Source organism: Blennius ocellaris, assembly GCF_963422515.1.
Source record: "Blennius ocellaris genome assembly, contig: SCAFFOLD_50, whole genome shotgun sequence".
In the NCBI taxonomy this organism is placed as follows: domain Eukaryota; kingdom Metazoa; phylum Chordata; class Actinopteri; order Blenniiformes; family Blenniidae; genus Blennius; species Blennius ocellaris.
Genome location: NW_027661850.1, coordinates 78585 through 106166, shown reverse-complemented (window position 1 = coordinate 106166; position 27582 = coordinate 78585). Strand labels below are relative to the sequence as shown.

Genomic DNA, 27582 nt, shown 5'->3' with positions numbered 1-27582 from the left:
CTCATCTTCCTCTTCCTCCTCATCTTCCTCTTCCTCTTCCTCTTCCTCCTCCTCCTCCTCTTCCTCCTCCTCCTCATCTTCCTCTTCCTCCTCATCTTCCTCCTCCTCTTCCTCTTCCTCTTCCTCTTCCTCTTCCTCCTCCTCTTCCTCCTCCTCTTCCTCTTCCTCTTCCTCTTCCTCTTCCTCTTCCTCCTCCTCCTCCTCCTCTTCCTCCTCCTCCTCATCTTCCTCTTCCTCCTCATCTTCCTCCTCCTCTTCCTCTTCCTCTTCCTCTTCCTCTTCCTCTTCCTCTTCTCCTCTTCCTCTTCCTCTTCCTCCTCCTCTTCCTCATCATGCCGAAGGTCCACAAAGCAAGACCCACCAGGACCCTGTCAGGGACCACCAGACCCTCCTCCTCCACCCCACTCCCACCTCCTCCACCTCCTCCACCTCCTCCACCAACACCACCGTCAACCCTGCTGAGGACTTCTTCACGGACCTGCTGAACCAGATCCCCCGTAGGTCACCTGGTCCTCCTGAACACCTGGTCCTCCTGAAGACCTGGTCCTCCTGAAGACCTGGTCCTCCTGAACACCTGGTCCTCCTGAAGACCTGGTCCTCCTGAAGACCTGGTCCTCCTGAAGACCTGGTCCTCCTGAACACCTGGTCCTCCTGAAGACCTGGTCCTCCTGAACACCTGGTTCTTCTAAACACCTGGTTCTTCTAAACACCTGGTTCCTCCTGAAGACCTGGTCCTTCTAAACACCTGGTCCTCCTGAACACCTGGTCCTCCTGAAGACCTGGTCCTCCCTGAACACCTGGTCCTCCTGAAGACCTGGTCCTCCTGAACACCTGGTCCTCCTGAACACCTGGTCCTCCTGAAGACCTGGTCCTCCTGAACACCTGGTCCTCCTGAAGACCTGGTCCTCCTGAGAACACCTGGTTCTTCTAAACACCTGGTCCTCCTGAAGACCTGGTTCTTCTAAACACCTGGTCCTCCTGAAGACCTGGTCCTCCTGAACACCTGGTCCTCCTGAAGACCTGGTCCTCCTGAAGACCTGGTTCTTCTTCTAAACACCTGGTCCTCCTGAAGACCTGGTCCTCCTGAAGACCTGGTCCTCCTGAAGACCTGGTCCTCCTGAAGACCTGGTCCTCCTGAACACCTGGTCCTCCTGAAGACCTGGTCCTCCTGAACACCTGGTCCTCCTGAAGACCTGGTCCTCCTGAAGACCTGGTCCTCCTGAAGACCTGGTCCTCCTGAAGACCTGGTTCTTCTAAACACCTGGTTCTTCTAAACACCTGGTTCTTCTTCTAAACACCTGGTTCTTCTAAACACCTGGTTCTTCTAAAACACCTGGTCCTCCTGAACACCTGGTTCTTCTAAACACCTGGTTCTTCTAAACACCTGGTTCTTCTTCTAAACACCTGGTTCTTCTAAACACCTGGTTCTTCTAAACACCTGGTTCTTCTTCTAAACACCTGGTTCTTCTAAACACCTGGTTCTTCTAAACACCTGGTTCTTCTTCTAAACACCTGGTCCTCCTGAACACCTGGTTCTTCTAAACACCTGGTTCTTCTTCTAAACACCTGGTTCTTCTTCTAAACACCTGGTTCTTCTTCTAAACACCTGGTTCTTCTTCTACACACCTGGTTCTTCTTCTAAACACCTGGTTCTTCTAAACACCTGGTTCTTCTTCTAAACACCTGGTTCTTCTAAACACCTGGTTCTTCTTCTAAACACCTGGTTCTTCTTCTAAACACCTGGTCCTCCTGAACACCTGGTTCTTCTAAACACCTGGTTCTTCTTCTAAACACCTGGTTCTTCTTCTAAACACCTGGTTCTTCTAAACACCTGGTTCTTCTTCTACACACCTGGTTCTTCTTCTAAACACCTGGTCCTCCTGAACACCTGGTTCTTCTTCTAAACACCTGGTTCTTCTTCTAAACACCTGGTTCTTCTTCTAAACACCTGGTTCTTCTTCTAAACACCTGGTTCTTCTTCTAAACACCTGGTTCTTCTTCTAAACACCTGGTTCTTCTTCTAAACACCTGGTTCTTCTTCTAAACACCTGGTTCTTCTTCTAAACACCTGGTTCTTCTTCTAAACACCTGGTTCTTCTTCTAAACACCTGGTTCTTCTACACACCTGGTTCTTCTTCTAAACACCTGGTTCTTCTAAACACCTGGTTCTTCTTCTAAACACCTGGTTCTTCTAAACACCTGGTTCTTCTTCTAAACACCTGGTTCTTCTTCTAAACACCTGGTTCTTCTAAACACCTGGTTCTTCTTCTAAACACCTGGTTCTTCTAAACACCTGGTTCTTCTTCTAAACACCTGGTTCTTCTAAACACCTGGTTCTTCTTCTAAACACCTGGTTCTTCTAAACACCTGGTTCTTCTTCTAAACACCTGGTTCTTCTTCTAAACACCTGGTTCTTCTAAACACCTGGTTCTTCTAAACACCTGGTTCTTCTTCTAAACACCTGGTTCTTCTAAACACCTGGTTCTTCTTCTAAACACCTGGTCCTCCTGAAGACCTGGTCCTCCTGAAGACCTGGTCCTCCTGAAGACCTGGTCCTCCTGAAGACCTGGTTCTTCTAAACACCTGGTTCTTCTAAACACCTGGTTCTTCTAAACACCTGGTTCTTCTAAACACCTGGTCCTCCTGAACACCTGGTTCTTCTAAACACCTGGTTCTTCTTCTAAACACCTGGTTCTTCTTCTAAACACCTGGTTCTTCTAAACACCTGGTCCTCCTGAAGACCTGGTCCTCCTGAACACCTGGTCCTCCTGAAGACCTGGTCCTCCTGAAGACCTGGTTCTTCTTCTAAACACCTGGTCCTCCTGAAGACCTGGTCCTCCTGAAGACCTGGTCCTCCTGAAGACCTGGTCCTCCTGAACACCTGGTCCTCCTGAACACCTGGTCCTCCTGAAGACCTGGTCCTCCTGAACACCTGGTCCTCCTGAAGACCTGGTCCTCCTGAAGACCTGGTCCTCCTGAAGACCTGGTCCTCCTGAACACCTGGTTCTTCTAAACACCTGGTTCTTCTAAACACCTGGTTCTTCTAAACACCTGGTTCTTCTTCTAAACACCTGGTTCTTCTAAACACCTGGTTCTTCTAAACACCTGGTTCTTCTTCTAAACACCTGGTTCTTCTAAACACCTGGTTCTTCTAAACACCTGGTTCTTCTTCTAAACACCTGGTCCTCCTGAACACCTGGTTCTTCTAAACACCTGGTTCTTCTTCTAAACACCTGGTTCTTCTTCTAAACACCTGGTTCTTCTTCTAAACACCTGGTTCTTCTTCTACACACCTGGTTCTTCTTCTAAACACCTGGTTCTTCTAAACACCTGGTTCTTCTTCTAAACACCTGGTTCTTCTAAACACCTGGTTCTTCTTCTAAACACCTGGTTCTTCTTCTAAACACCTGGTCCTCCTGAACACCTGGTTCTTCTAAACACCTGGTTCTTCTTCTAAACACCTGGTTCTTCTTCTAAACACCTGGTTCTTCTAAACACCTGGTTCTTCTTCTACACACCTGGTTCTTCTTCTAAACACCTGGTTCTTCTAAACACCTGGTTCTTCTAAACACCTGGTTCTTCTAAACACCTGGTTCTTCTTCTAAACACCTGGTTCTTCTAAACACCTGGTTCTTCTTCTAAACACCTGGTTCTTCTTCTAAACACCTGGTCCTCCTGAACACCTGGTTCTTCTAAACACCTGGTTCTTCTTCTAAACACCTGGTTCTTCTTCTAAACACCTGGTTCTTCTAAACACCTGGTTCTTCTTCTACACACCTGGTTCTTCTTCTAAACACCTGGTTCTTCTAAACACCTGGTTCTTCTTCTAAACACCTGGTTCTTCTAAACACCTGGTTCTTCTAAACACCTGGTTCTTCTAAACACCTGGTTCTTCTAAACACCTGGTTCTTCTTCTAAACACCTGGTCCTCCTGAACACCTGATCCTCCTGAACACCTGGTTCTTCTAAACACCTGGTTCTTCTTCTACACACCTGGTTCTTCTTCTAAACACCTGGTTCTTCTAAACACCTGGTTCTTCTTCTAAACACCTGGTCCTCCTGAACACCTGATCCTCCTGAACACCTGGTCCTCCTAAAGACCTGGTTCTTCTTCTAAACACCTGGTTCTTCTAAACACCTGGTTCTTCTTCTAAACACCTGGTTCTTCTAAACACCTGGTTCTTCTAAACACCTGGTTCTTCTAAACACCTGGTTCTTCTAAACACCTGGTTCTTCTTCTAAACACCTGGTTCTTCTAAACACCTGGTTCTTCTTCTAAACACCTGGTTCTTCTAAACACCTGGTCCTCCTGAACACCTGGTTCTTCTAAACACCTGGTTCTTCTAAACACCTGGTTCTTCTTCTAAACACCTGGTTCTTCTTCTAAACACCTGGTTCTTCTAAACACCTGGTTCTTCTAAACACCTGGTTCTTCTAAACACCTGGTTCTTCTAAACACCTGGTTCTTCTAAACACCTGGTCCTCCTGAACACCTGGTTCTTCTAAACACCTGGTTCTTCTAAACACCTGGTTCTTCTTCTAAACACCTGGTTCTTCTAAACACCTGGTTCTTCTTCTAAACACCTGGTTCTTCTAAACACCTGGTTCTTCTTCTAAACACCTGGTTCTTCTAAACACCTGGTCCTCCTGAACACCTGGTTCTTCTAAACACCTGGTTCTTCTTCTAAACACCTGGTTCTTCTTCTAAACACCTGGTTCTTCTAAACACCTGGTTCTTCTAAACACCTGGTTCTTCTAAACACCTGGTTCTTCTAAACACCTGGTTCTTCTTCTAAACACCTGGTTCTTCTAAACACCTGGTTCTTCTAAACACCTGGTTCTTCTTCTAAACACCTGGTTCTTCTTCTAAACACCTGGTTCTTCTAAACACCTGGTTCTTCTAAACACCTGGTTCTTCTTCTAAACACCTGGTCCTCCTGAACACCTGATCCTCCTGAACACCTGGTTCTTCTAAACACCTGGTTCTTCTAAACACCTGGTCCTCCTGAACACCTGGTCCTCCTGAACACCTGGTCCTCCTAAAGACCTGGTCCTTCATGTCCAGGACAGAAGGTGAGTCCAGGGCCCATGAGGTTGAGGTTCTGATGGTTCTGCTGGTTCCCTGCAGTTCCCCACTGGGCGGTCTACATGGTCCTGGGCGGCGGCGGTCTGCTGCTGCTGGTCTGCTGCTTGTCCGTCTGCATCAGGTGCTGCTGCAGAGACAAGAAGAAGAAGAAGAAGAAGAAGAACGAGGAGCTGATGGACCTGAAGGAGCTGGACGGGAAGACCAGCGCCGCCCTGGTGGGTCTACTGTAGTCCAGCAGGGGGGGGCGGGGGGACAGGGGAGGACGGGGGAGGGCGGGGGGACAGGGGAGGACGGGGGAGGACAGGTGAGGACTGATGATGACAGGTGAGGATATGTGATGACAGGTGAGGACAGGTGAGGACTGATGAGGACAGGTGAGGACAGGTGAGGACAGATGAGGACCGGTGAGGACAGGTGAGGACTGATGAGGACCGGTGAGGACCGGTGAGGACCGGTGAGGACAGGTGAGGACTGATGAGGACCGGTGAGGACTGATGAGGACCGGTGAGGATATGTGAGGACTGATGAGGACAGGTGAGGACTGATGAGGACAGGTGAGGACTGATGAGGACCGGTGAGGACAGGTGAGGACTGATGAGGACAGGTGAGGACTGATGAGGACCGGTGAGGATATGTGAGGACTGATGAGGACAGGTGAGGACTGATGAGGACCGGTGAGGACTGATGAGGACCGGTGAGGACTGATGAGGACAGGTGAGGACAGGTGAGGACTGATGAGGACAGGTGAGGACTGATGAGGACAGGTGAGGACGGATGATGACAGGTGAGGATATGTGAGGACTGATGAGGACAGGTGAGGACTGATGAGGACCGGTGAGGACTGATGAGGACCGGTGAGGACAGGTGAGGACTGATGAGGACAGGTGAGGACCGGTGAGGACAGGTGAGGACCGGTGAGGACAGGTGAGGACAGGTGAGGACTGATGAGGACCGGTGAGGACAGGTGAGGACTGATGAGGACAGGTGAGGACTGATGAGGACAGGTGAGGACAGGTGAGGACTGATGAGAACCGGTGAGGACTGATGAGGACAGGTGAGGACTGATGAGAACCGGTGAGGACAGGTGAGGACAGGTGAGGACTGATGAGGACAGGTGAGGACTGATGAGGACCGGTGAGGACTGATGAGAACCGATGAGGACAGGTGAGGACAGGTGAGGACTGATGAGGACAGGTGAGGACTGATGAGGACCGGTGAGGACTGATGAGGACCGGTGAGGACAGGTGAGGACAGGTGAGGACTGATGAGGACAGGTGAGGACTGATGAGGACAGGTGAGGACCGGTGAGGACAGGTGAGGACTGATGAGGACCGGTGAGGACTGATGAGGACAGGTGAGGACTGATGAGGACCGGTGAGGACAGGTGAGGACAGGTGAGGACTGATGAGGACCGGTGAGGACTGATGAGGACAGGTGAGGACTGATGAGGACCGGTGAGGACAGGTGAGGACAGGTGAGGACTGATGAGGACAGGTGAGGACTGGTGAGGACAGGTGAGGACAGGTGAGGACAGGTGAGGACTGATGAGGACAGGTGAGGACAGGTGAGGACAGGTGAGGACTGGGCTCCAGTGAGTGAAACCAGGAGTCTAGGTCTTGAGGAGTCCAGGTCTTGAGGAGTCCCAGGTTCTCTGGTGTTCCAGGTCCAGGCTGACGGAGCAGAACCGAACTACGGTTCCACCAGGACGTTCCGCGGGAAGCTGCTGTACTCGCTGGAGTACGACGCCGCGCTGTCAGAGGTGAGGACTCTTCTGTCCCGACGGTCCTCCAGGAGGACTGTGTCCTGACGGTCCTGGTCCTCAGCTCCTGGTGGGGGTCAAGCAGGCCCGGGGCCTGAAGGCCATGGACTTGGGAGGAAGTTCCGACCCCTACGTCAAAGTCTACGTCCTCCCCGCCAAGACCAAGATCTGCGAGACCAAAGTCTTCAAGAGCACCTTGAACCCCGTCTTCAACGAGCAGTTCAACTTCCAGGTACCAGACTGTCCCCGTCTTCAGCGCCTGTCCCGGCGGTGACCTTTGACCTTTGACCTGCAGATCTCCAAGTCGGCGCTGCTGAAGTCCTCGGCGGTGCTGAAGGTGTTCGACTTCGACCGTTTCTCCAAACACGAGATCATCGGGGAGCTGCGGGTGGAGCTCTGCTTCGTCGACTGGAACCACGTGATGGAGGAGTGGGCGGAGCTCACCGAGCCCGCCGCCTTGGAGGCGCGTCGCTCACGCTGCTCACACATGTGACATCATCATCACGTGACCTCATCGTCACATGACGTCACTGTTACCTGACATCATCATCACGTGACCTCATCGTCACATGACGTCACTGTTACCTGACATCATCATCACGTGACCTCATCGTCACATGACGTCACTGTTACATGACATCATCACATGACCTCATCGTCACATGACGTCACTGTTACATGACATCATCATCACATGACCTCATCATCACATGACCTCATTGTCACATGACGTCACTGTTACCTGACATCATCATCACGTGACCTCATCGTCACATGACGTCACTGTTACATGACATCATCACATGACCTCATCGTCACATGACGTCACTGTTACATGACATCATCATCACATGACCTCATCATCACATGACCTCATTGTCACATGACGTCACTGTTACATGACATCATCACATGACCTCATCGTCACATGACGTCACTGTTACATGACGTCACTGTTACATGACATCATCATCACATGACCTCATCATCACGTGACGTCACTGTTACATGACATCATCACATGACCTCATCGTCACATGACCTCATCATCACGTGACCTCATCGTCACATGACGTCACTGTTACATGACATCATCATCACGTGACCTCATCGTCACATGACGTCACTGTTACATGACATCATCACATGACCTCATCGTCACATGACGTCACTGTTACATGACATCATCATCACATGACCTCATCATCACATGACCTCATTGTCACATGACGTCACTGTTACATGACATCATCACATGACCTCATCGTCACATGACGTCACTGTTACATGACATCATCATCACATGACCTCATCGTCACATGACGTCACTGTTACATGACATCATCATCACATGACCTCATCGTCACATGACGTCACTGTTACATGACATCATCATCACATGACATCATCACATGACCTCATCGTCACATGACGTCACTGTTACATGACATCATCATCACGTGACCTCATCATCACATGACGTCACTGTTACATGACATCATCATCACATGACTCCATCATCACATGACCTCATCGTCACATGACGTCACTGTTACATGACATCATCATCACATGACCTCATTGTCACATGACGTCACTGTTACATGACATCATCATCACATGACTCCATCATCACATGACCTCATTGTCACATGACGTCACTGTTACATGACATCATCATCACATGACATCATCATCACATGACCTCATCGTCACATGACGTCACTGTTACATGACATCATCATCACGTGACCTCATCATCACATGACGTCACTGTTACATGACATCATCACATGACCTCATTGTCACATGACGTCACTGTTACATGACATCATCATCACATGACCTCATCGTCACATGACGTCACTGTTACATGACATCATCATCACATGACATCATGACATGACCTCATCGTCACATGACGTCACTGTTACATGACATCATCATCACGTGACCTCATCGTCACATGACGTCACTGTTACATGACATCATCATCACATGACTCCATCATCACATGACCTCATCGTCACAGTTACATGACATCATCATCACATGACCCCATTGTCACATGACGTCACTGTTACATGACATCATCATCACATGACTCCATCATCACATGACCTCATCGTCACATGACGTCACTGTTACATGACATCATCATCACATGACATCATCATCACATGACTCCATGATGAGGTCATGTGATGAGGTCATGTGATGAGGTCATGTTCCGTTCTGCTCTGTTCCGCTCCAGGAAATGACTTTGGATCATTTCCTTCTGAGCTCCATTGAGCTTCTCTGTAGACTTCATGTGTTCATTGATCCTGAAGTATTAGTGATCCAGAGCATTGATCCTGAAGTTCTCCACGTTGGTGGTGAGGAGGTGACGGAGGAGAGTTTGTCCTGCAGGAGGAGAACCTGGGTGAGATCTGCTTCTCCCTGCGCTACGTCCCCACGTCCTCCAGGCTGGACGTCGTCGTCCTGGAGGCCAAGAACCTGAAGAGCATGGACCTGAACGGCAGCTCTGGTCAGCCTGCTGCTCCTCCTGCTGCACCTCCTGCTGCTCCTGCTCCTCCTGCTGCACCTCCTGCTCCTGCTGCTGCTCCTCCTTCTGCTCCTGCTGCTGCACCTCCTGCTCCTGCTGCTGCTCCTCCTGCTGCTCCTCCTGCTGCACCTCCTGCACCTCCTGCTGCTCCTCCTGCTGCTGCTCCTCCTGCTGCACCTCCTGCTCCTGCTGCTGCTCCTCCTGCTGCTCCTGCTGCTCCTCCTGCTGCACCTCCTGCTCCTGCTGCTGCTCCTGCTGCTCCTCCTGCTGCACCTCCTGCTCCTCCTCCTCCTCCTCCTCCTCCTCCTCCTCCTCCTCCACAAAGACCATGAATGTCCCAGTGAAGACAGTGTGTCCTCCAGACCCCTACGTCAAGGTGCAGCTGGCGCTGGACAAGAGGAAGTGGAGGAAGAGGAAGACGTCGGTGAAGAAGAAGACTCTGAGTCCGTACTTCAACGAGTCCTTCAGCTTCAACGTGACGCTGAGTCAGATCCAGGTAACGTCTTCTGGCAAGGTCGTCCTTCATTACAAGGTCATCCATCTTCATTACAAGGTCGTCCTTCATTACAAGGTCATCCATCTTCATTACAAGGTCGTACAGTTTCATTTCAAGGTCGTACAGTTTCATTATAAGGCCGTCCTTCATTTCAAGGTCGTACAGTTTCATTACAAGGTCGTCCTTCATTTCAAGGTCGTACAGTTTCATTACAAGGTCGTCCTTCATTTCAAGGTCGTCCTTCATTTCAAGGTCGTACAGTTTCATTATAAGGTGTTTTAATAATCACAAGCAAATTGGTTTCAGTGGACCTGCTTCAGCCTGTATTGTAACTGAGTTACAATGAGTAACTAGAGTAACTCCTGCCCCCCCCCTGGTTGTGGAGCAGCACAGAGGAAGTTCATGTCGTCTGAAGGACCCTGACCCCGCTGTGGTTCTCCTCCAGAGGGTGACCCTGGTGATCTCGGTGTGGGACCACGACGCCGTGACCCGGAACGACGCCGTGGGGAAGATCTACCTGGGCTGCGACGCCACGGGGAACCAGCTGAGGCACTGGGCGGACATGTTGTCCAACCCGCGGCGCCCGGTGGCCCAGTGGCACACGCTGCTGACGCCCCAGCAGGTCAACGCCACCCTGACCCTGAAGACCAGGATCCCCATCCCCGGGAAGCTGGTGGAGACCGGCCAGCGCTTCCTCCCCCACTGAGTCACATGACCGCCAGCGCTTCCTCCCCCACTGAGTCACATGACCGCCAGCGCTTCCTCCCCCACTGAGTCACATGACCGCCAGCGCTTCCTCCCCCACTGAGTCACATGACCTGTCACATGACCTGATGACCAGTCACATGACCTGATGACCCGTCACATGACCTGATGACCCGTCACATGACCTGATGATCTGTCACATGACCTGATGACCCGTCACATGACCTGATGACCCGTCACATGACCTGATGACCCGTCACATGACCTGATGACCTGATGACCCGTCACATGACCTGATGATCCGTCACATGACCTGATGACCAGTCACATGACCTGATGACCCGTCACATGACCTGATGACCCGTCACATGACCTGATGACCAGTCACATGACCTGATGACCCGTCACATGACCTGATGACCAGTCACATGACCTGATGATCCGTCACATGACCTGATGACCCGTCACATGACCTGATGACCCGTCACATGACCTGATGACCAGTCACATGACCTGATGACCCGTCACATGACCTGATGACCTGTCACATGACCTGATGACCCGTCACATGACCTGATGACCAGTCACATGACCAGTCACCATCCAGGACACGACCACGATGTCATCAGAGTCACTGGCATCATTTAAGACTCACTATTACAATCAATCATTTTAAAATCAATACACTGAAAAAAGTCAAAGTCGTACCGAGTTTGTTCTTCTTGTCTGGAGTCACAACTTCATTCCTGCGGTGGCGGAAGTGAAAAACTACAAACCTGAGGAAAGAACGGCGTCACACTACGGAGGAGAGTTTTCTCCTTTGTTTGTTTACATGGTTGAGCTGAAATGATTCAAATTGTTAGGAAAAGAAATGGATGGATGGACGGATGGACGGACGGATGGATGGATGGACGGACGGACGGACGGATGGATGGACGGATGGATGAAATACTATTAAGGTCCTGACGGTGCCACTGCATTAGTCTATCAAACCTTTTCATCATAAGAAGTGGAAACAGGATTATTGCAGGTGATGGTTGAAGATGAAAGCTGTGAAGATGAAAGCTGTGGAGCTCCTGGAGCTCCAGGAGGCACCGGCGAGTCTCTGCAGGACGTCAGTCTGGACTCTGATCACCGTTTCCCCTGAACGCGTCATAACCAGTTACCCATCGGTTAAACTGGTTAAAGTGGGGCTACAAGTCACATTACTGAAACACTATTAAGATTGACAATTACTGTCAGTATGACCAGTGAAGCAGATATTTCAATTAAAACACAACTTTCAGAGTTCACATGAACTATAAAACTCAATACAAACTAAATATATTATTCATGATTTGCTTTTTAGATCCCAAACCTATGGAGACATTGATCACATTCTTTCCAGGACTTAACTCATTACAATGTACACATGCATTTTATGAAATGTTTTCACTTCTGTGTCTTTTCCAGCCTTTTACATAATAAAATTTGAGTTACAACACCCCTCATATGTCGGTGCACCGGTTGATCAGCACTTCCTGGCGGCCCACTGAATTCCACCTGATGAGCAGAAATAGAGCTGCACTGGATCGGTGGCTTTCAAAAACAACAGCTTCCAGTCAAATGAATGGAAACACCACCAAACATGTCAGGATAATCCAACTCCAGTTGGACCAGGGGGTGTGTGCCTGACAGCCTGATGATCGTATCCAATAAAATCCTATTTAACGTATCGCCTATTGCAGAAAACCCAAACTTAACTCCAACGGATTGTTTAGTAGAAGTGTAAGCATCAGAGATAAGCTTTAGTAAGGGTTACGTCGCCTGCGAGCCTGAACCCGGGGTTATCTACCCCCTCTACCTCCCTGCGGTGGGCTCGGCTTCACTCGGCTCCATTCGGCTCCACTCGGCTCCACTCGCGTTCGCCCGCGCGGTGCTGATGCTGCCGCGGTGGGCTCGGCTCCTCTCGGCTCCGCTCGGCTCCACTCGGCTCCTGTCGGCTCCTCTCGGCTCCGCTCGGTTTCGCTCGCGTTCGCCCGCGCGGTGCTGATGCTGCCGCGGTGGGCTCGGCTCCTCTCGGCTCCTCTCGGCTCGGCGGGGGGTCGTGATTACGCCGGCGGTGCTGATGCTGCTGCTGCGGCTGGGCTGGCGGAGCTGGTCGGTGTCCAGCCCGCTCTGCAGCGGAGCGCTGCGTGTTTTTAATCCTGTTCGTGTTGCTTGACAGCGACTTTGCGCCGCGTCGTGCTGCTGTTTCCTCACGAAAGGAGGTGTTAGCATCCCTGCCAGCGTCCGGCACACATCCTGCTGACTCCCCGGCTCCGTTCGTCATGTTGAGCCGAGCCACTGCTCCACCGGCTCGGGTCTTCAGCTGCTTTGCGTCCCCGCTCAAATAAGAACTTGACGTCTCCAGCTGCAGCAGCGCGACACCATGACTCACACACAGTGAGTTAGCCCGCCGTTAGCGGCTAACCCAGTTAGCCCGCCGTTAGCGGCTAACCCAGTTAGCCCGCCGTTAGCGGCTAAGCCAGTTAGCCCGCCGTTAGCTCGTCGTTAGCGGCTAACCCAGTTAGCCCGCCGTTAGCGGCCGAGCCCCGGCTGTACCAGCGAGCTGCTGCAGACATTGTGTCGGATGGAGCCGAGGCGCTGCTCGGCCTGCAGAAGATGATGGGCCGCCTCCACCGCGGGTCTGTGCCTCTGTGTGCAGGAGGCGGATCATGGACTCCGAGGAAGACCCGAGTGCTCACAGACTTCTGGCCCAGAAGAGGATCGGAAGGCTCGGTAGGAACCAGGTTCTAACCCTCATGTTCCTTTGACTGTTGTATTTGGTGCTATATAGATAAAGTTGACTTGATTTGAATGAAATCCTGGAAACGTTGCAGGAGCTCGCACCCCCTCAGGGCTGACACCCCCCAGGACTGACCCCTCCCTCCCCAAGACCAGGACTGTAGACCCTTCCAGGACCATGACTTGAAACCCTGCAGGACTGAGACCACCCCCCCCCCCCCCCCCCCGGGACTGAGACCCTCTAGGACTTGAAACCCTGCAGGATAGAGACCGCCTCAGGACTGAGACCCCCCCCCCCCCCCCCCCCCCTCTAAGACAGGACCTCTTGGACAGATCAGGTGTCTCCAGGTCTCCTCACCTGGTGGTCTGTCCTCCACAGGTGTAGTGAAGACTGAGACCGTCCCCAGGTCGCTGCAGGTCCAGACCCTCGCCCGCCACCAATGTGCTGGTAGGTCCACTTTGTTCAGACCCGTCCACACCAGGACCCTGGTTCCCCTGAACCAGGACCCTGGTCCACCTGAACCAGATGTCTCTGGTCCTCACCAGGCGGTTCTAGAAGCATGAAAACAGGTGGTTTTTTTTGGAACGCGGGTCCCAGAGTAGGGGAACTCTAAAACCCTTGCTTTGTGTCCAGGTTCCTGTCCGGACCTCGCCATGAGTAGGAGCGAGCATGCCGCCCCCCGGCCCCCCGTGGCCCTCACCCCCCAACTGCCCCCCCGAGCCCACCGGCCCCTCTGTGTGTCGGTGTCGTCCGACAGCAGCGGACGCTTCAAGGCCCTGGAGACCCAGGAGTGGAAGAACAACCTCAAGGCCCAGGTACCGACCAACCGCTGGGGGGGGGGGGGGGGGGGCTGCAGGGTCAGTCAGTACTGTTCAGGTCTGAAGGTGGAGTCAGTAGGGTTTAGGTCCTGAAGGTGGAGTCAGTAGGGTTTAGGTCCTGAAGGTGGAGTCAGTCTGGTCCAGGTCCTGAAGGTGGAGTCAGTAGGGTTTAGGTCCTGAAGGTGGAGTCAGTAGGGTTTAGGTCCTGAAGGTGGAGTCAGTAGGGTTTAGGTCCTGAAGGTGGAGTCAGTAGGGTTTAGGTCCTGAAGGTGGAGTCAGTAGGGTCCAGGTCCTGAAGGTGGAGTCAGTAGGGTCCAGGTCCTGAAGGTGGAGTCAGTAGGGTCCAGGTCCTGAAGGTGGAGTCAGTAGGGTTTAGGTCCTGAAGGTGGAGTCAGTAGGGTTTAGGTCCTGAAGGTGGAGTCAGTCTGGTCCAGGTCCTGAAGGTGGAGTCAGTAGGGTCCAGGTCCTGAAGGGTCAATAGGGTCCAGGTCCTGAAGGTGGAGTCAGTAGGGTCCAGGTCCTGAAGGTGGAGTCAGTAGGGTTTAGGTCCTGAAGGTGGAGTCAGTAGGGTTTAGGTCCTGAAGGTGGAGTCAGTAGGGTCCAGGTCCTGAAGGTGGAGTCAGTCTGGTCCAGGTCCTGAAGGTGGAGTCAGTCTGGTCCAGGTCCTGAAGGTGGAGTCAGTAGGGTCCAGGTCCTGAAGGTGGAGTCAGTAGGGTTTAGGTCCTGAAGGGTCAGTAGGGTCCAGGTCCTGAAGGGTCAGTCCGGTCCAGGTCCTGAAGGGTCAGTAAGGTCCAGGTCCTGAAGGTGGAGTCAGTAGGGTCCAGGTCCTGAAGGGTCAGTCTGGTCCAGGTCCTGAAGGTGGAGTCAGTAGGGTCCAGGTCCTGAAGGTGGAGTCAGTAGGGTCCAGGTCCTGAAGGGTCAGTCTGGTCCAGGTCCTGAAGGTGGAGTCAGTAGGGTCCAGGTCCTGAAGGGTCAGTAGGGTCCAGGTCCTGAAGGTGGAGTCAGTCTGGTCCAGGTCCTGAAGGGTCAGTGTGGTCCAGGTCCTGAAGGGTCAGTGTGGTCCAGGTCCTGAAGGGTCAGTGTGGTCCAGGTCCTGAAGGTGGAGTCAGTCCGGTCCAGGTCCTGAAGGGTCAGTCCGGTCCAGGTCCTGAAGGTGTGTGTGTGTTCCAGATGGACCAGGCCCACAGCGGCGGCGCCGCCAGCAGCACCGGGTCCCTGGAGCGAGCGTCCCTGTTCTGCGCGGCGGCGCCTTGCCCGTCCAGCCCGGCGGAGGTCCTGAACAAGAGCAAGTCGTCCAGCCGCTTCTCGCTGTTCTCGCCGCCGTGGAACAGCAGCTCCGAGTCCGACTCCAACCCGCCGTCCCGCTCCGGCTCCAAGAAGCTCCGCAACTACAGCCGGCGGGCCGCCACGGGGCCGGCGGGGGCCCGGGGCCCCGAGGCGCCGGAGCCCCGGGCCCCCGGCGAGCCCCCGCAGTACTCGGAGCCCGTCATCTCCAGGGTGACGGACTTCCTGTACGTGGGGAACCTGAACGCCGCCTACAGCGGGCGCACGCTGTGCCGCAACAACATCGACGGCATCGTGGACATGAGCGGCGTGGCGGGCGAGGCGGGCCCCGCGCCCAGCCTCATCCCCTGCACCTGCTCCCGCGGCGCCCGCCACAGCTGGTCCCGCCTCAAGGTGGACATCGGCGACGCGGCGGCGGCGCTGAAGCCGCGCTGCTTCCAGGACATCAACGAGTGCATCGGCGCCTCGGCCGACAAGGGCAAGCGCGTGCTGGTGCACTGCGGCGACGGCTACTCGCTGGCGCCCACCTGCATCATCCAGTACCTCATGGTGCGGCAGAACATGAGGCTGCTGGCCGCCTACGAGCTGCTGCGCGCCAAGCACCCCGTCAACATCCGCCAGTGCCACCAGGACGTCCTGGTGAGCCTGGAGCGGGCGCTGCGCCCCGGCGCCGCCGTGGACCCCCAGTGCTTCAGGCAGGCCCTGTCCCGCAAGGTGGCCTGGACCTGAGCCGACCCCGCCCTGTAAATGTGACCACGCCCCCCCCCGCGGTGTGGCGGCGTGCTGGTTGTGGCTGTACAGTCCGTTCGTCCTGCTTCAGTTCTGTGCCGCGCCGTCGTGTTGCCGTTGTTTATCAGGGGACGTCCTGGAGCCTCTCAGGAGATTGTTGATGTCATACCAGTGCACCGGGAGATTACTTCACTGTACTGTACTGTACTGTACTTCACTGTACTGTACTGTACTGTACTGTACTTCACTGTACTGTACTGTACTGTACTGTACTTCACTGTACTGTACTGTACTGTACTGTACTTTCCAGCCTTGCTTCTCATCACCACCAAACCCTCAGACAGCTTGAGCCTCGTAGAGCCAGCAGGTCCTCCATGGGGCGTCGCCTCCTGCTGGCCGTTTGGGGCTAAAGCAGCAGGAGTCAGGCGTCCAGGACCAGACCAGACCGGATCCACCATGACCCGTGTTGACTTTGACCACCAGGCGCTGCTTTTTAACCCTTTGACTTCCTGCTCCGCCACTTGGCAGCTGATTCTGTTTCCTGGAACTGGAGCTTCTGACTGTTTCATACCCACTTCCTGTCTGCGTCCGGGAGAGGTTCTGACTGCTAGCATGTCAGCTGCTGATTGGCTGCAGGGCTGGACACCGTTCATAGCTTAGCATAGCATAGCGCTAACATCGCAATCCTTTGCTCACGTGAAAAATAAAGCTGAAAAGTGACAGTTTGTCTGTAAACATCCAGCCTCAGATCGACGCACCTGGAGGGTTCAAGTGAAACACGGTGTTTGTGACTCACATTTCAATATTTATACTCGTCACGTTAGCTGTTAGCTGTGGCAAACCGCTAACGTACGCTGAAGAAAATCTTTCCTTTGATCTTTCCTTTGTGGACGTCCGTCACAGCTCGGAGCGATTCGCCTTCCATTGGAGTGGAGTCATGCGCTAACAAGGCTAACTACGAGCTAACTGCTACATTTAGCTGAGGGGGTTTACGACATCGGTGTTGTTGACAATCTAATCTCCAGTTTTGGGGGGGGGGGGGGGGGGGGGGGGCGCCCCCTTATGGGCAAGTCTGCTCTGAACACAGAGCCCAAAAGAGAAAAAACTCAGTTGCTCCATATTTTCAGTTTCAACACCAAGAGTCACGTTTGAACCAGCGAAGGAGGGATTAGTGGTGACGAGTGGTTTGTCCTCTGAGAGGACGTTGAAGGGTTAAAGACGTGTCCCGGTGTGGAGTCCAGGTCGTCTCTCGGAACGACCCTTCTGGCGACGGACGTCCCGGTTTGATCGTTGAGCAGCGAGAAGCTCACAGACTCCGGGCCACCGTACCTCAACGCTGCCCTACCGCCGGCAGTGACAGAGACGTTGGACCAGGACCTACCTGAGCACCGGGACATACCTGAGCACCGGGACATACCTGAGCACCGGGACGTACCTGAGCACCGGGACGTACCTGAGCACCGGGACGTACCTGAGCACCGGGACGTACCTGAGGACCGGGACGTACCTGAGCACCGGGACCTACCTGAGCACCGGGACGTACCTGAGCACCGGGACGTACCTGAGGACCGGGACCTACCTGAGGACCAGGACCTACCTGAGCACCGGGACGTACCTGAGCACCGGGACGTACCTGAGGACCGGGACCTACCTGAGCACCGGGACCTACCTGAGCACCGGGACGTACCTGAGGACCGGGACCTACCTGAGCACCGGGACGTACCTGAGGACCAGGACCTACCTGAGCACCGGGACGTACCTGAGGACCGGGACGTACCTGAGGACCGGGACCTACCTGAGGACCAGGACCTACCTGAGCACCGGGACCTACCTGAGCACCGGGACGTACCTGAGGACCGGGACGTACCTGAGGACAGGGAAGCGAGGCCATGTCTACCGTCCACCGAGTGCAGAACAGACCTCTGTCCATGCGGAACCTTGTTTGAAGTGGTGCCGTGTCCTGAGGAAGAGGTACCGCTGTTCTGACGTGCCGCTGCGCCAGTAGAACCCCAAACTGTTGGTTCTCCAGTAACGGCCATGAGCCAGCAGAACCCCAGGTGTTGGTTCTCCAGTCACGGCCATGAGCCAGCAGAACCCCAGGTGTTGGTTCTCCAGTCACGGCCATGAGCCAGCAGAACCGCGTTTTGCTTCTTCATGTTGGTTTGTTAGAACCGACAGGATGAAGTTTTGCCGTTTCAACAGGAAAATGTGGAACCAAATGTGTTCACATGGTGAGACGATGGTTTTTACTGGTAAATAATAAATAGATTTTACTTCAATACCATCATAAGCTAACCAGGCTAACGGCTAGCCTCAGAACTCCTTTCTTACCCTGAAGTAGAATCATTCCACGGAACCGTTTGGTGTTGAGACCTGCAGCTTTAGAACCCTCGTTGCAGAAAAACACCGTGAATAGAACCGATCCTTGTCACGGGGAACGACCCGGAACCTTCACAGTTTACTCTCTGGGTTCTTGTTCCATTTCTCCCCACGGAGGTTCCCAGTGTTTGTGCTGCTGCTGGTTCTACACTGGTCAGCGGAACCGCGCCTGAGGGCCGCGATTCAAACAGGGATGGCGGTGAAGGGCGACGGCGTGGGCGTGGAAGTGATGGCTGCTTGTTGCCGTGGTAACCACTGATCCTCCCGAGCAGCTCCGGACAGCATCCCCCCCCCCCCCCCCACACACACACACTCATTTACTGTTAAAAAGCAGGAAATGTGATTCGGCTGTTCTGGTTTGGACTTCCTGTCCTCAGTCTGGTTCTCGTCCAGCAGAACGGACGTTAGCCTGGTTAGCGTAGCTTATGTTGCTCCCCCCGGCCGGCGAGGCGGCGGTGGCGGAGGAGAGGAGGTTCCTCGTGTTGGAACCTGTCGCTCTGGCGTTTGCACTTTGGTAACTGGACCTTCTGGATGTGTGGTCGAATATTTCCTGGCTTTTCTGTTTTGAGCCAATCAGAACCCGGGAAAGGCCGTGAGCGTATGGCGGAGCAAGGCGGTTCCGTGGCGAGGAGACGAACCACCGCACGTCCTCCAGTCACCCTTCTTCTTCACTGGTTTTCTACCTTGTTCTCAGGTGATTCTCAGAAGGTTCTCATGAAGAACCGTCTGGAACGTCCAGCAGTGTTTCTCTCCTGTCGTGTTCCTCAACTCACTTTTACTTTGTACTGTTGAATTAATAAAGAAACGTTCAGAATCAGAATCAGAAGCTTTATTGTCATTGTACAGGGACAACGACATTGCATAGAAAGTTTTGGGGAAAACCAAACAGCCTTGGGACCTCCAAGGGACCTCCATCAGACTCCAGACCCCAAGGGTCTGGAGTCTGATGGAGGTTAGCTTGTTTTGGTTCAGGCGCTTCAGCTTCATCTGTCCACCTCCAGTGTCCCTGGTGTCTGTCCACCTCCAGTGTCCCTGGTGTCTGTCCACCTTGAGTGTCCCTGGTCTCTGTCCACCTAGAGTGTCCCTGGTCTCTGTCCACCTTGAGTGTCCCTGGTCTCTGTCCACTCCAGTGTCCCTGGTCTCTGTCCACCTAGAGTGTCCCTGGTCTCTGTCCACTCCAGTGTCCCTGGTCTCTGTCCACCTTGAGTGTCCCTGGTCTCTGTCCACCTGGAGTGTCCCTGGTCTCTGTCCACCTCGAGTGTCTTTGGTCTCTGTCCACCTGGAGTGTCTCTGGTCTCTGTCCACCTTGAGTGTCCCTGGTCTCTGTCCACCTAGAGTGTCCCTGGTCTCTGTCCACCTTGAGTGTCTCTGGTCTCTGTCCACCTAGAGTGTCCCTGGTCTCCCTAGAGTGTCCCTGGTCTCTGTCCACCTAGAGTGTCTCTGGTCCCTGGTCTCCCTAGAGTGTCCCTGGTCTCTGTCCACCTAGAGTGTCCTTGGTCTCTGTCCACCTAGAGTGTCTCTGGTCCCTGGTCTCCCTAGAGTGTCCCTGGTCTCTGTCCACCTAGAGTGTCCTTGGTCTCTGTCCACCTTGAGTGTCTCTGGTCTCCATGCTGCTCCAATTCAAGACTTTAGCTTCCCAACCGAGTTCTAATATCCTCCAAGATCCATCCAATTCAGTGCAGTCCTTCAGTGACGATAGACAGCTGCTAGCGTCTTCAGAGCTCGGTACAGTCCTTCAGTGACGATAGACAGCTGCTAGCGTCTTCAGAGCTCGGTACAGTCCATCAGTGACGATAGACAGCTGCTAGCGTCTTCAGAGCTCGGTACAGTCCATCAGTGACGATAGACAGCTGCTAGCGTCTTCAGAGCTCGGTACAGTCCTTCAGTGACGATAGACAGCTGCTAGCGTCTTCAGAGCTCGGTACAGTCCTTCAGTGACGATAGGCAGCTGCTAGCGTCTTCAGAGCTCGGTACAGTCCATCAGTGACGATAGACAGCTGCTAGCGTCTTCAGAGCTCGGTACAGTCCTTCAGTGACGATAGGCAGCTGCTAGCGTCTTCAGAGCTCGGTACAGTCCATCAGTGACGATAGACAGCTGCTAGCGTCTTCAGAGCTCGGTACAGTCCTTCAGTGACGATAGACAGCTGCTAGCGTCTTCAGAGCTCGGTACAGTCCCTCAGTGACGATAGACAGCTGCTAGCGTCTTCAGAGCTCGGTACAGTCCATCAGTGACGATAGACAGCTGCTAGCGTCTTCAGAGCTCGGTACAGTCCTTCAGTGACGATAGACAGCTGCTAGCGTCTTCAGAGCTCGGTACAGTCCCTCAGTGACGATAGACAGCTGCTAGCGTCTTCAGAGCTCGGTACAGTCCATCAGTGACGATAGACAGCTGCTAGCGTCTTCAGAGCTCGGTACAGTCCTTCAGTGACGATAGACAGCTGCTAGCGTCTTCAGAGCTCGGTACAGTCCCTCAGTGACGATAGACAGCTGCTAGCGTCTTCAGAGCTCGGTACAGTCCTTCAGTGACGATAGACAGCTGCTAGCGTCTTCAGAGCTCGGTACAGTCCATCAGTGACGATAGACAGCTGCTAGCGTCTTCAGAGCTCAGTACAGTCCCTCAGTGACGACAGACAGCTGCTAGCGTCTTCAGAGCTCGGTACCTCAGTGACGACAGACAGCTGCTAGCGTCTTCAGAGCTCGGTACCTCAGTGACGACAGACAGCTGCTAGCGTCTTCAGAGCTCGGTACCTCAGTGACGACAGACAGCTGCTAGCGTCTTCAGAGCTCGGTACAGTCCCTCAGTGACGATAGACAGCTGCTAGCGTCTTCAGAGCTCGGTACCTCAGTGACGATAGGTAGCTGCTAGCGTCTTCAGAGCTCGGTACAGTACCTCAGTGACGATAGACAGCTGCTAGCGTCTTCTCCACTTTGATTGATCAGAAAGCCTCCAGCTCCAATCAGCAACATTCCTGCTATCATGAATCCCAATATGTAGAGGTCCTCCACATCCTCCATGGAAACAATGGACCAACACAGGAACCTCCAGGAACCCCAGGAACTTCCAGGAACCCCAGGAACTTCCAGGGACCCCAGGAACCTCCAGGGACCCCAGGAACCTCCAGGGACCCCAGGAACCTCCAGGGACCTCCAGGAATCCAGCATGTATCCGGCTGCAAACGTCCCATCAGGACATGCAGACTCTCCTTTGCCTGATCGTAGTGTCGTTCATTTGGTCGTTCACATCTGGACGTCTGCTGGCTGATGTTTCACAGTGAAGGAAATGGGGGGGGGGGGTGGATTATCATTCTCTGGAGGGTCTGTATTGTCCTCCTCTGGCTGGAGGAGGATAATCCAGACCCCCCCAACAAGAGGAGGATAATACAGACCCTCCAGAGGAGGATAATACAGACCCCCCCAGACCCCCCAGAGGAGGATAATACAGACCCCCCAGAGGAGATAATACAGACCCCCCAGAGGAGGATAATGCAGATCCCCCAGAGGAGGATAATACAGACCCCCCCAGACCCCCCAGAGGAGATAATACAGACCCCCCCAGACCCCCCAGATGAGATAATGCAGACCCCCCCAGACCCCCCAGAGGAGGATAATGCAGACCCCCCAGAGGAGGATAATACAGACCCCCCCAGACCCCCCAGATGAGATAATGCAGACCCCCCCAGACCCCCCAGATGAGATAATGCAGACCCCCCCAGACTCCCCAGATGAGATAATGCAGACCCCCCCAGACTCCCCAGATGAGATAATGCAGACCCCCCCAGACCCCCCAGAGGAGATAATGCAGACCCCCCAGACCCCCCAGAGGAGGATAATACAGACCCCCCAGAGGAGATAATGCAGACCCCCCCAGACCCCCCAGAGGAGATAATACAGGGAACAATCTCCCAGGTTATTTATATTGAGGCCAGATGACTGTGGACTGGATTTCATGACCTTGCCAGCTCATTGGTTTCCACTAATCCTTCTCCATAACGAGAAAGTGGAGGATTTAGAGGCTAACAGAGAGTCGATATATACCTTCTACCCCTCTGCCTCAACGCTCTGTCCCTCCACCCGCTGCCCCTCCACCCGCTCCACCCGAGACTCCGACGGCTCCGAGACTCCGACGGCTCTGCTGAAGTAAGACGTTTCACTGTGTCAGTGTGTTTCTGTGTGTTTATAAATATCTCTCTATCTATCTCTATATATATGTATTCAGAGAGAGAGAGAGAGAGAGAGAGAGAGAGAGAGAGAGAGAGAGAGAGGTTGCTGGAGATCTTCCCACAGACCAGGACTCTGCAGTCTTTGTGACCAAAAGTTATTTTTCTCATAAATAAAGAAATAAACAAGTTGTCTGGAGCCGCAAAACATCGAAAACTAAGAAGAAAAAGTAGTTTGTTCTCATAACAGGTCATAGGAACTATTTCTATGTTCAATTACAGTTGTAGCTGTTTTCCTCCTGTTGCCATGGATACCACTTTATGCAGGTTGGTTCTGTGAGCTGTTGGACCTCCTGGTTCCTGGTTCCTGGTGAGAACCTCATGGGGCCGAGGTCCAGTCCTCTCAGGGCCTCAACAGGGACTCTCGTCAACAGGGACTCTCCTCAACAGGGACTCTCCTCAACAGGGACTCTCGTCAACAGGGACTCTCCTCAACAGGGACTCTCCTCAACAGGGACTCTCCTCAACAGGGACTCCCGTCAACAGGGACTCTCCTCAACAGGGACTCTCCTCAACAGGGACTCTCCTCAACAGGGACTCTCGTCAACAGGGACTCTCCTCAACAGGGACTCCCATCAACAGGGACTCTCCTCAACAGGGACTCTCCTCAACAGGGACTCTCGTCAACAGGGACTCTCCTCAACAGGGACTCTCCTCAACAGGGACTCTCCTCAACAGGGACTCTCGTCAACAGGGACTCTCCTCAACAGGGACTCTCCTCAACAGGGACTCTCCTCAACAGGGACTCTCCTCAACAGGGACTCTCCTCAACGGGACGTTAGAATGCTGTCGGGTTCTGGGGTTTGACATTGGCTGGGCGTAGAACGGACCGTAGTTTTGGTTGGTAGTGGACTGACCCTTTACTGAAGTCAGTAACTCAACAATGGTTGTCGGAGCCCCTCCAGGTCTCTCCAGGTCCCTCCAGGTCTCTCCAGGTCTCTCCAGGACTCTAGCCGGACCCTCCGGAGCCGTGATGTACGACCTGACGAAGCTACGCCCTGAAAGCCGACGCCACATGAAGGCCTGGACCTGAAACTGATCTGGCGGTGTTTATCCTCCTGTCAACGCCTTGGGGGGGGCGCGGGGGGGGTCATACCCAGGACAACCTGCCGGCTGCTTAGGGTTAGGGGTAGGGTTAGGGGTATTGGTAGGGTTACCTGATGCCCCATCTCGTCTCCCCCCTACCCTTTAATCCCTCCTGGCCACATTCAGCTGCTTCCTGTCTCAGATGGTAACGATGGTCCTTTGTCTCAGGATTCGTCCTTCTACTTGGACAAGTCCTACATTTGAAAAGACGCTAAACATTGATCCGACGCCAGACGGGCTTTGGGCCAATCTTCAACTTGGTGACGTCTTTAAGCAGCGATTTGTCCTCCCAGGCTGTCCTGTCTTTGTCCTCCTGGTTCCTCTGGGGACTCGAAGTCTCTTGATGGTTTGTTGAACAAACGTTTGTTTTCCATCGAGCCTTCAGTTCGTCTGCCTGTTGGTTTCCTTTGATCTTTAAATAGGACGACATGAATGTAAGTCCTGGTTTTAGGCCAAGATCAAGATTCTCATCTTGTCAGGTTGAACCTTCCTGCTGAAGAAACTCTGAGTTTAGTCCTTCAGCCAACGAGGAGACGAGTTGTTGTGTGTTGTTGTGTTGTTGTGTTGTTGTGTGTCTGTTTAGAGTGAAACAGACCCACCGTGTGCGTCTGAGACCTATTTTTACGTTCTGTTCTAACGTCTTGGCCGTCTGACCGTCAGTCGGTGTTTAGTTTCTACCAACTCTTCAATCCTTCTGAGACAATCTGACACACACACACACACACACACACACACACACACACACACACCCTCTGAGGACACACTGTTGTGTCCACAGAGAGTGTGTGTCCTAAAATAACCCCATTAGCTGCCATTTGTTCCGCAGCAATGCGTTCTGGGATTCCTGCGGTGGCGTCACATGACTTTTCTTTTAAGACGAAGCTGCTGTCGTTTCTTTTTCCAATAATGAAGACGGAGCAACAGCTGAGTCCAGGAATAGAGTCTTGATCCAGCCTCCGTCAGCGCTGCTGAACATGAGGCCAGCCTCCACCCAGCCTCCACCCAGCCTCCATCTATCCACCACCCAGCCACCATCCAGCCTCCACCCAGCCTCCATCTATCCACCACCCAGCCTCCACCCAGCCTCCACCCAGCCTCCATCTATCCACCACCCAGCCTCCACCCAGCCTCCACCCAGCCTCCATCTATCCACCACCCAGCCACCATCCAGCCTCCACCCAGCCTCCATCTATCCACCACCCAGCCTCCACCCAGCCTCCACCCAGCCACCATCCAGCCTCCATCTATCCACCACCCAGCCACCATCCAGCCTCCACCCAGCCTCCATCTATCCACCACCCAGCCACCACCCAGCCACCACCCAGCCTCCACCCAGCCACCATCCAGCCACCACCCAGCCTCCATCTATCCACCACCCAGCCACCACCCAGCCTCCACCCAGCCTCCATCTATCCACCACCCAGCCTCCACCCAGCCACCACCCAGCCACCACCCAGCCACCATCCAGCCTCCATCTATCCACCACCCAGCCTCCACCCAGCCACCACCCAGCCTCCACCCAGCCTCCATCTATCCACCACCCAGCCTCCATCTATCCACCACCCAGCCACCACCCAGCCACCATCCAGCCTCCATCTATCCACCACCCAGCCTCCACCCAGCCTCCACCCAGCCTCCACCCAGCGCACTGAATGGTTTGGAATTAAGAAATAACGAAATCAGCAAATATAGAGGGTTGGGGGGGGGGGGGGGGGCGCCACATTGAGGGCGTCATGTCAGAGTTGGGGGGGTGTCATGTCAGAGTTGGGGGGGCGTCATGTCAGTGTTGGGGGGCGTCATGTCAGAGTTGGGGGGCGTCATGTCAGCGTTGGGGGGGCGTCATGTCAGAGTTGGGGGGGCGCCACATTGAGGGTGTCATGTCAGTGTTGGGGGGGCGTCATGTCAGAGTTGGGGGGCGTCATGTCAGTGTTGGGGGGCGCCATGTTGTGTCTGGGACTCTGAACCCCCCTGAGCTCTGATCCAGATCCAGCAAAGGAACTCTGGTCCTCTTGAAAACGTGGGTCTCGCTCCTTCTGGTGGTGTGAGGACATGAGCACAATGCATTGTGGGTAGTAAAGGAACAGAAACAGCAGAACCGACGCTGAGAGACCCCCCCACCCCCCCAAGAGAGCCGAGTCCCAGCCTACCCCAGAGTGACAGACCCTGAAGTCCAACGTGTTGAGTCAGTTGCTGCACATTAATTATAGAGTTCATTATCTCTTCAACCCCGAGAGTCTCACATTCTCACACTCTTATTCTGACACGCGCTCTTATTTTTATCCAGGGTTCCAGTCTGTCGCCCTTTTCAGGCCCACAGGACTAACGACCGACACGAGAAGGACGTCTGCAGGTTCAGACAGGAAGAACCTGAAGGTTCACTTCCTGTCTGCTGGCGGGATCACAGCTGGCGCTCTTACTGTGAAGGTTCACTTCCTGTCTGCTGGGCGGGATAGCAGCTGGCGCTCTTACTGTGAAGGTTCACTTCCTGTCTGCTGGGCGGGATCACAGCTGGCGCTCTTACTGTGAAGGTTCACTTCCTGTCTGCTGGGCGGGATCACAGCTGGCGCTCTTACTGTGAAGGTTCACTTCCTGTCTGCTGGGCGGGATAGCAGCTGGCGCTCTTACTGTGAAGGTTCACTTCCTGTCTGCTGGGCGGGATCACAGCTGGCGCTCTTACTGTGAAGGTTCACTTCCTGTCTGCTGGGCGGGATAGCAGCTGGCTCTCTTACTGTGAAGGTTCACTTCCTGTCTGCTGGGCGGGATCACAGCTGGCGCTCTTACTGTGAAGGTTCACTTCCTGTCTGCTGGACAGGATCAGACCTTCATCACTGTAAAGACACTGGGTTTGTGTTTGTCTGGAAAGTGTTGCTCAGTCTCCTCTGGTTGGGCAACGGTTGCCTGTTGGAAGGTGTTTGGCTCGGTAGAGTAACTGTAACTGTAACTGTAACTGTAACTGTAGCTGTAACTGTAACTGTAGCTGTAACTGTAACTGTAACTGTCCATCAACTGTTGATCCTCGGATCATTTTGATCACAAGTCTGGGTGTCCTGAACGGTTCTGGTTTCAGAAGTCGCCCAATGCTAAAGCGTTTCCATGTTGGACAACCTCATCGTAATGAGGTTTAATGACCACGCTTCGTATCGTGGTTGAGATTTATCTGCGGCCGCGCTAGGCTACGTGGAGCCGCTAAGCTACGTGGAGCCGCTAAGCTACGTGGCTAAAAACACCTTGCAAGGTTTCAACGTCAACGCCACAGTTCTGTCCCGTGAAACGTCCAGCTATGAGGACCAAGTCTCCGGACAAAATGAAGCCTGCATGGAATGTGAGACGTGACCGAGCGCGTAGCTTAGCTTTAGCTTTGAGCTTTCTGATGGTATAGATCCTCTGATAGATGACTGAGTGACGCTCCGCTTCTTTTAGAGCCGCCAGGATTTTGTCTGACCGTTAACGTGAGCTCACGCTGCGGTCAGCTGGCGTCTCGGGTAACTTAACGTGTCACAGCGGAGATTTATCCTCCGTCCACATCGTAAAACGAATGCTGAGCATTTCGACGCCTGTTAGCACCTCGGATAGCATTATTGTTAGCACGCTAATTTGAGATGTTTCAGACGAAGCCAATCCTGAAGCTGGACTTCCAGGAAACAAAGAAGAAACTCAGTGTGACGGCTTGAAGTCGCATTTTATCGAGGATTTTCATTTATTGCTGCTCCC

The 27582-nt window shown here is 53.6% G+C and overlaps 2 protein-coding genes across 2 annotated transcripts in view; both read left to right on the top strand.

Moving 5' to 3' along the window:
- Positions 1–5148: 5148 nt before the first annotated feature.
- syt8 (synaptotagmin VIII) lies at positions 5149–11267 on the top strand (the record flags this gene model as incomplete). Its single annotated transcript, XM_080522240.1, has 7 exons — positions 5149–5301; positions 6750–6845; positions 6910–7077; positions 7141–7308; positions 9255–9372; positions 9753–9886; positions 10332–11267. The coding sequence occupies 7 exons, from the start codon at positions 5149–5151 to the stop codon at positions 10590–10592; spliced, it is 1098 nt and encodes a 365-aa protein (XP_080378366.1). The 3' UTR covers positions 10593–11267.
- A 7494-nt stretch (positions 11268–18761) lies between these two features.
- Positions 18762–27582, top strand: part of LOC308148736 (troponin I, fast skeletal muscle-like) — a gene marked incomplete at its 5' end in the record, with an annotated part of 12000 nt that continues 3179 nt past the window's right edge. The window contains 3 exons of the mRNA XM_080522239.1: positions 18762–18816; positions 27044–27193; positions 27342–27353. Of these exons, the coding sequence (XP_080378365.1) occupies positions 18762–18816; positions 27044–27193; positions 27342–27353 (217 nt within the window). The remainder of the gene's footprint in view (positions 18817–27043; positions 27194–27341; positions 27354–27582) is intronic.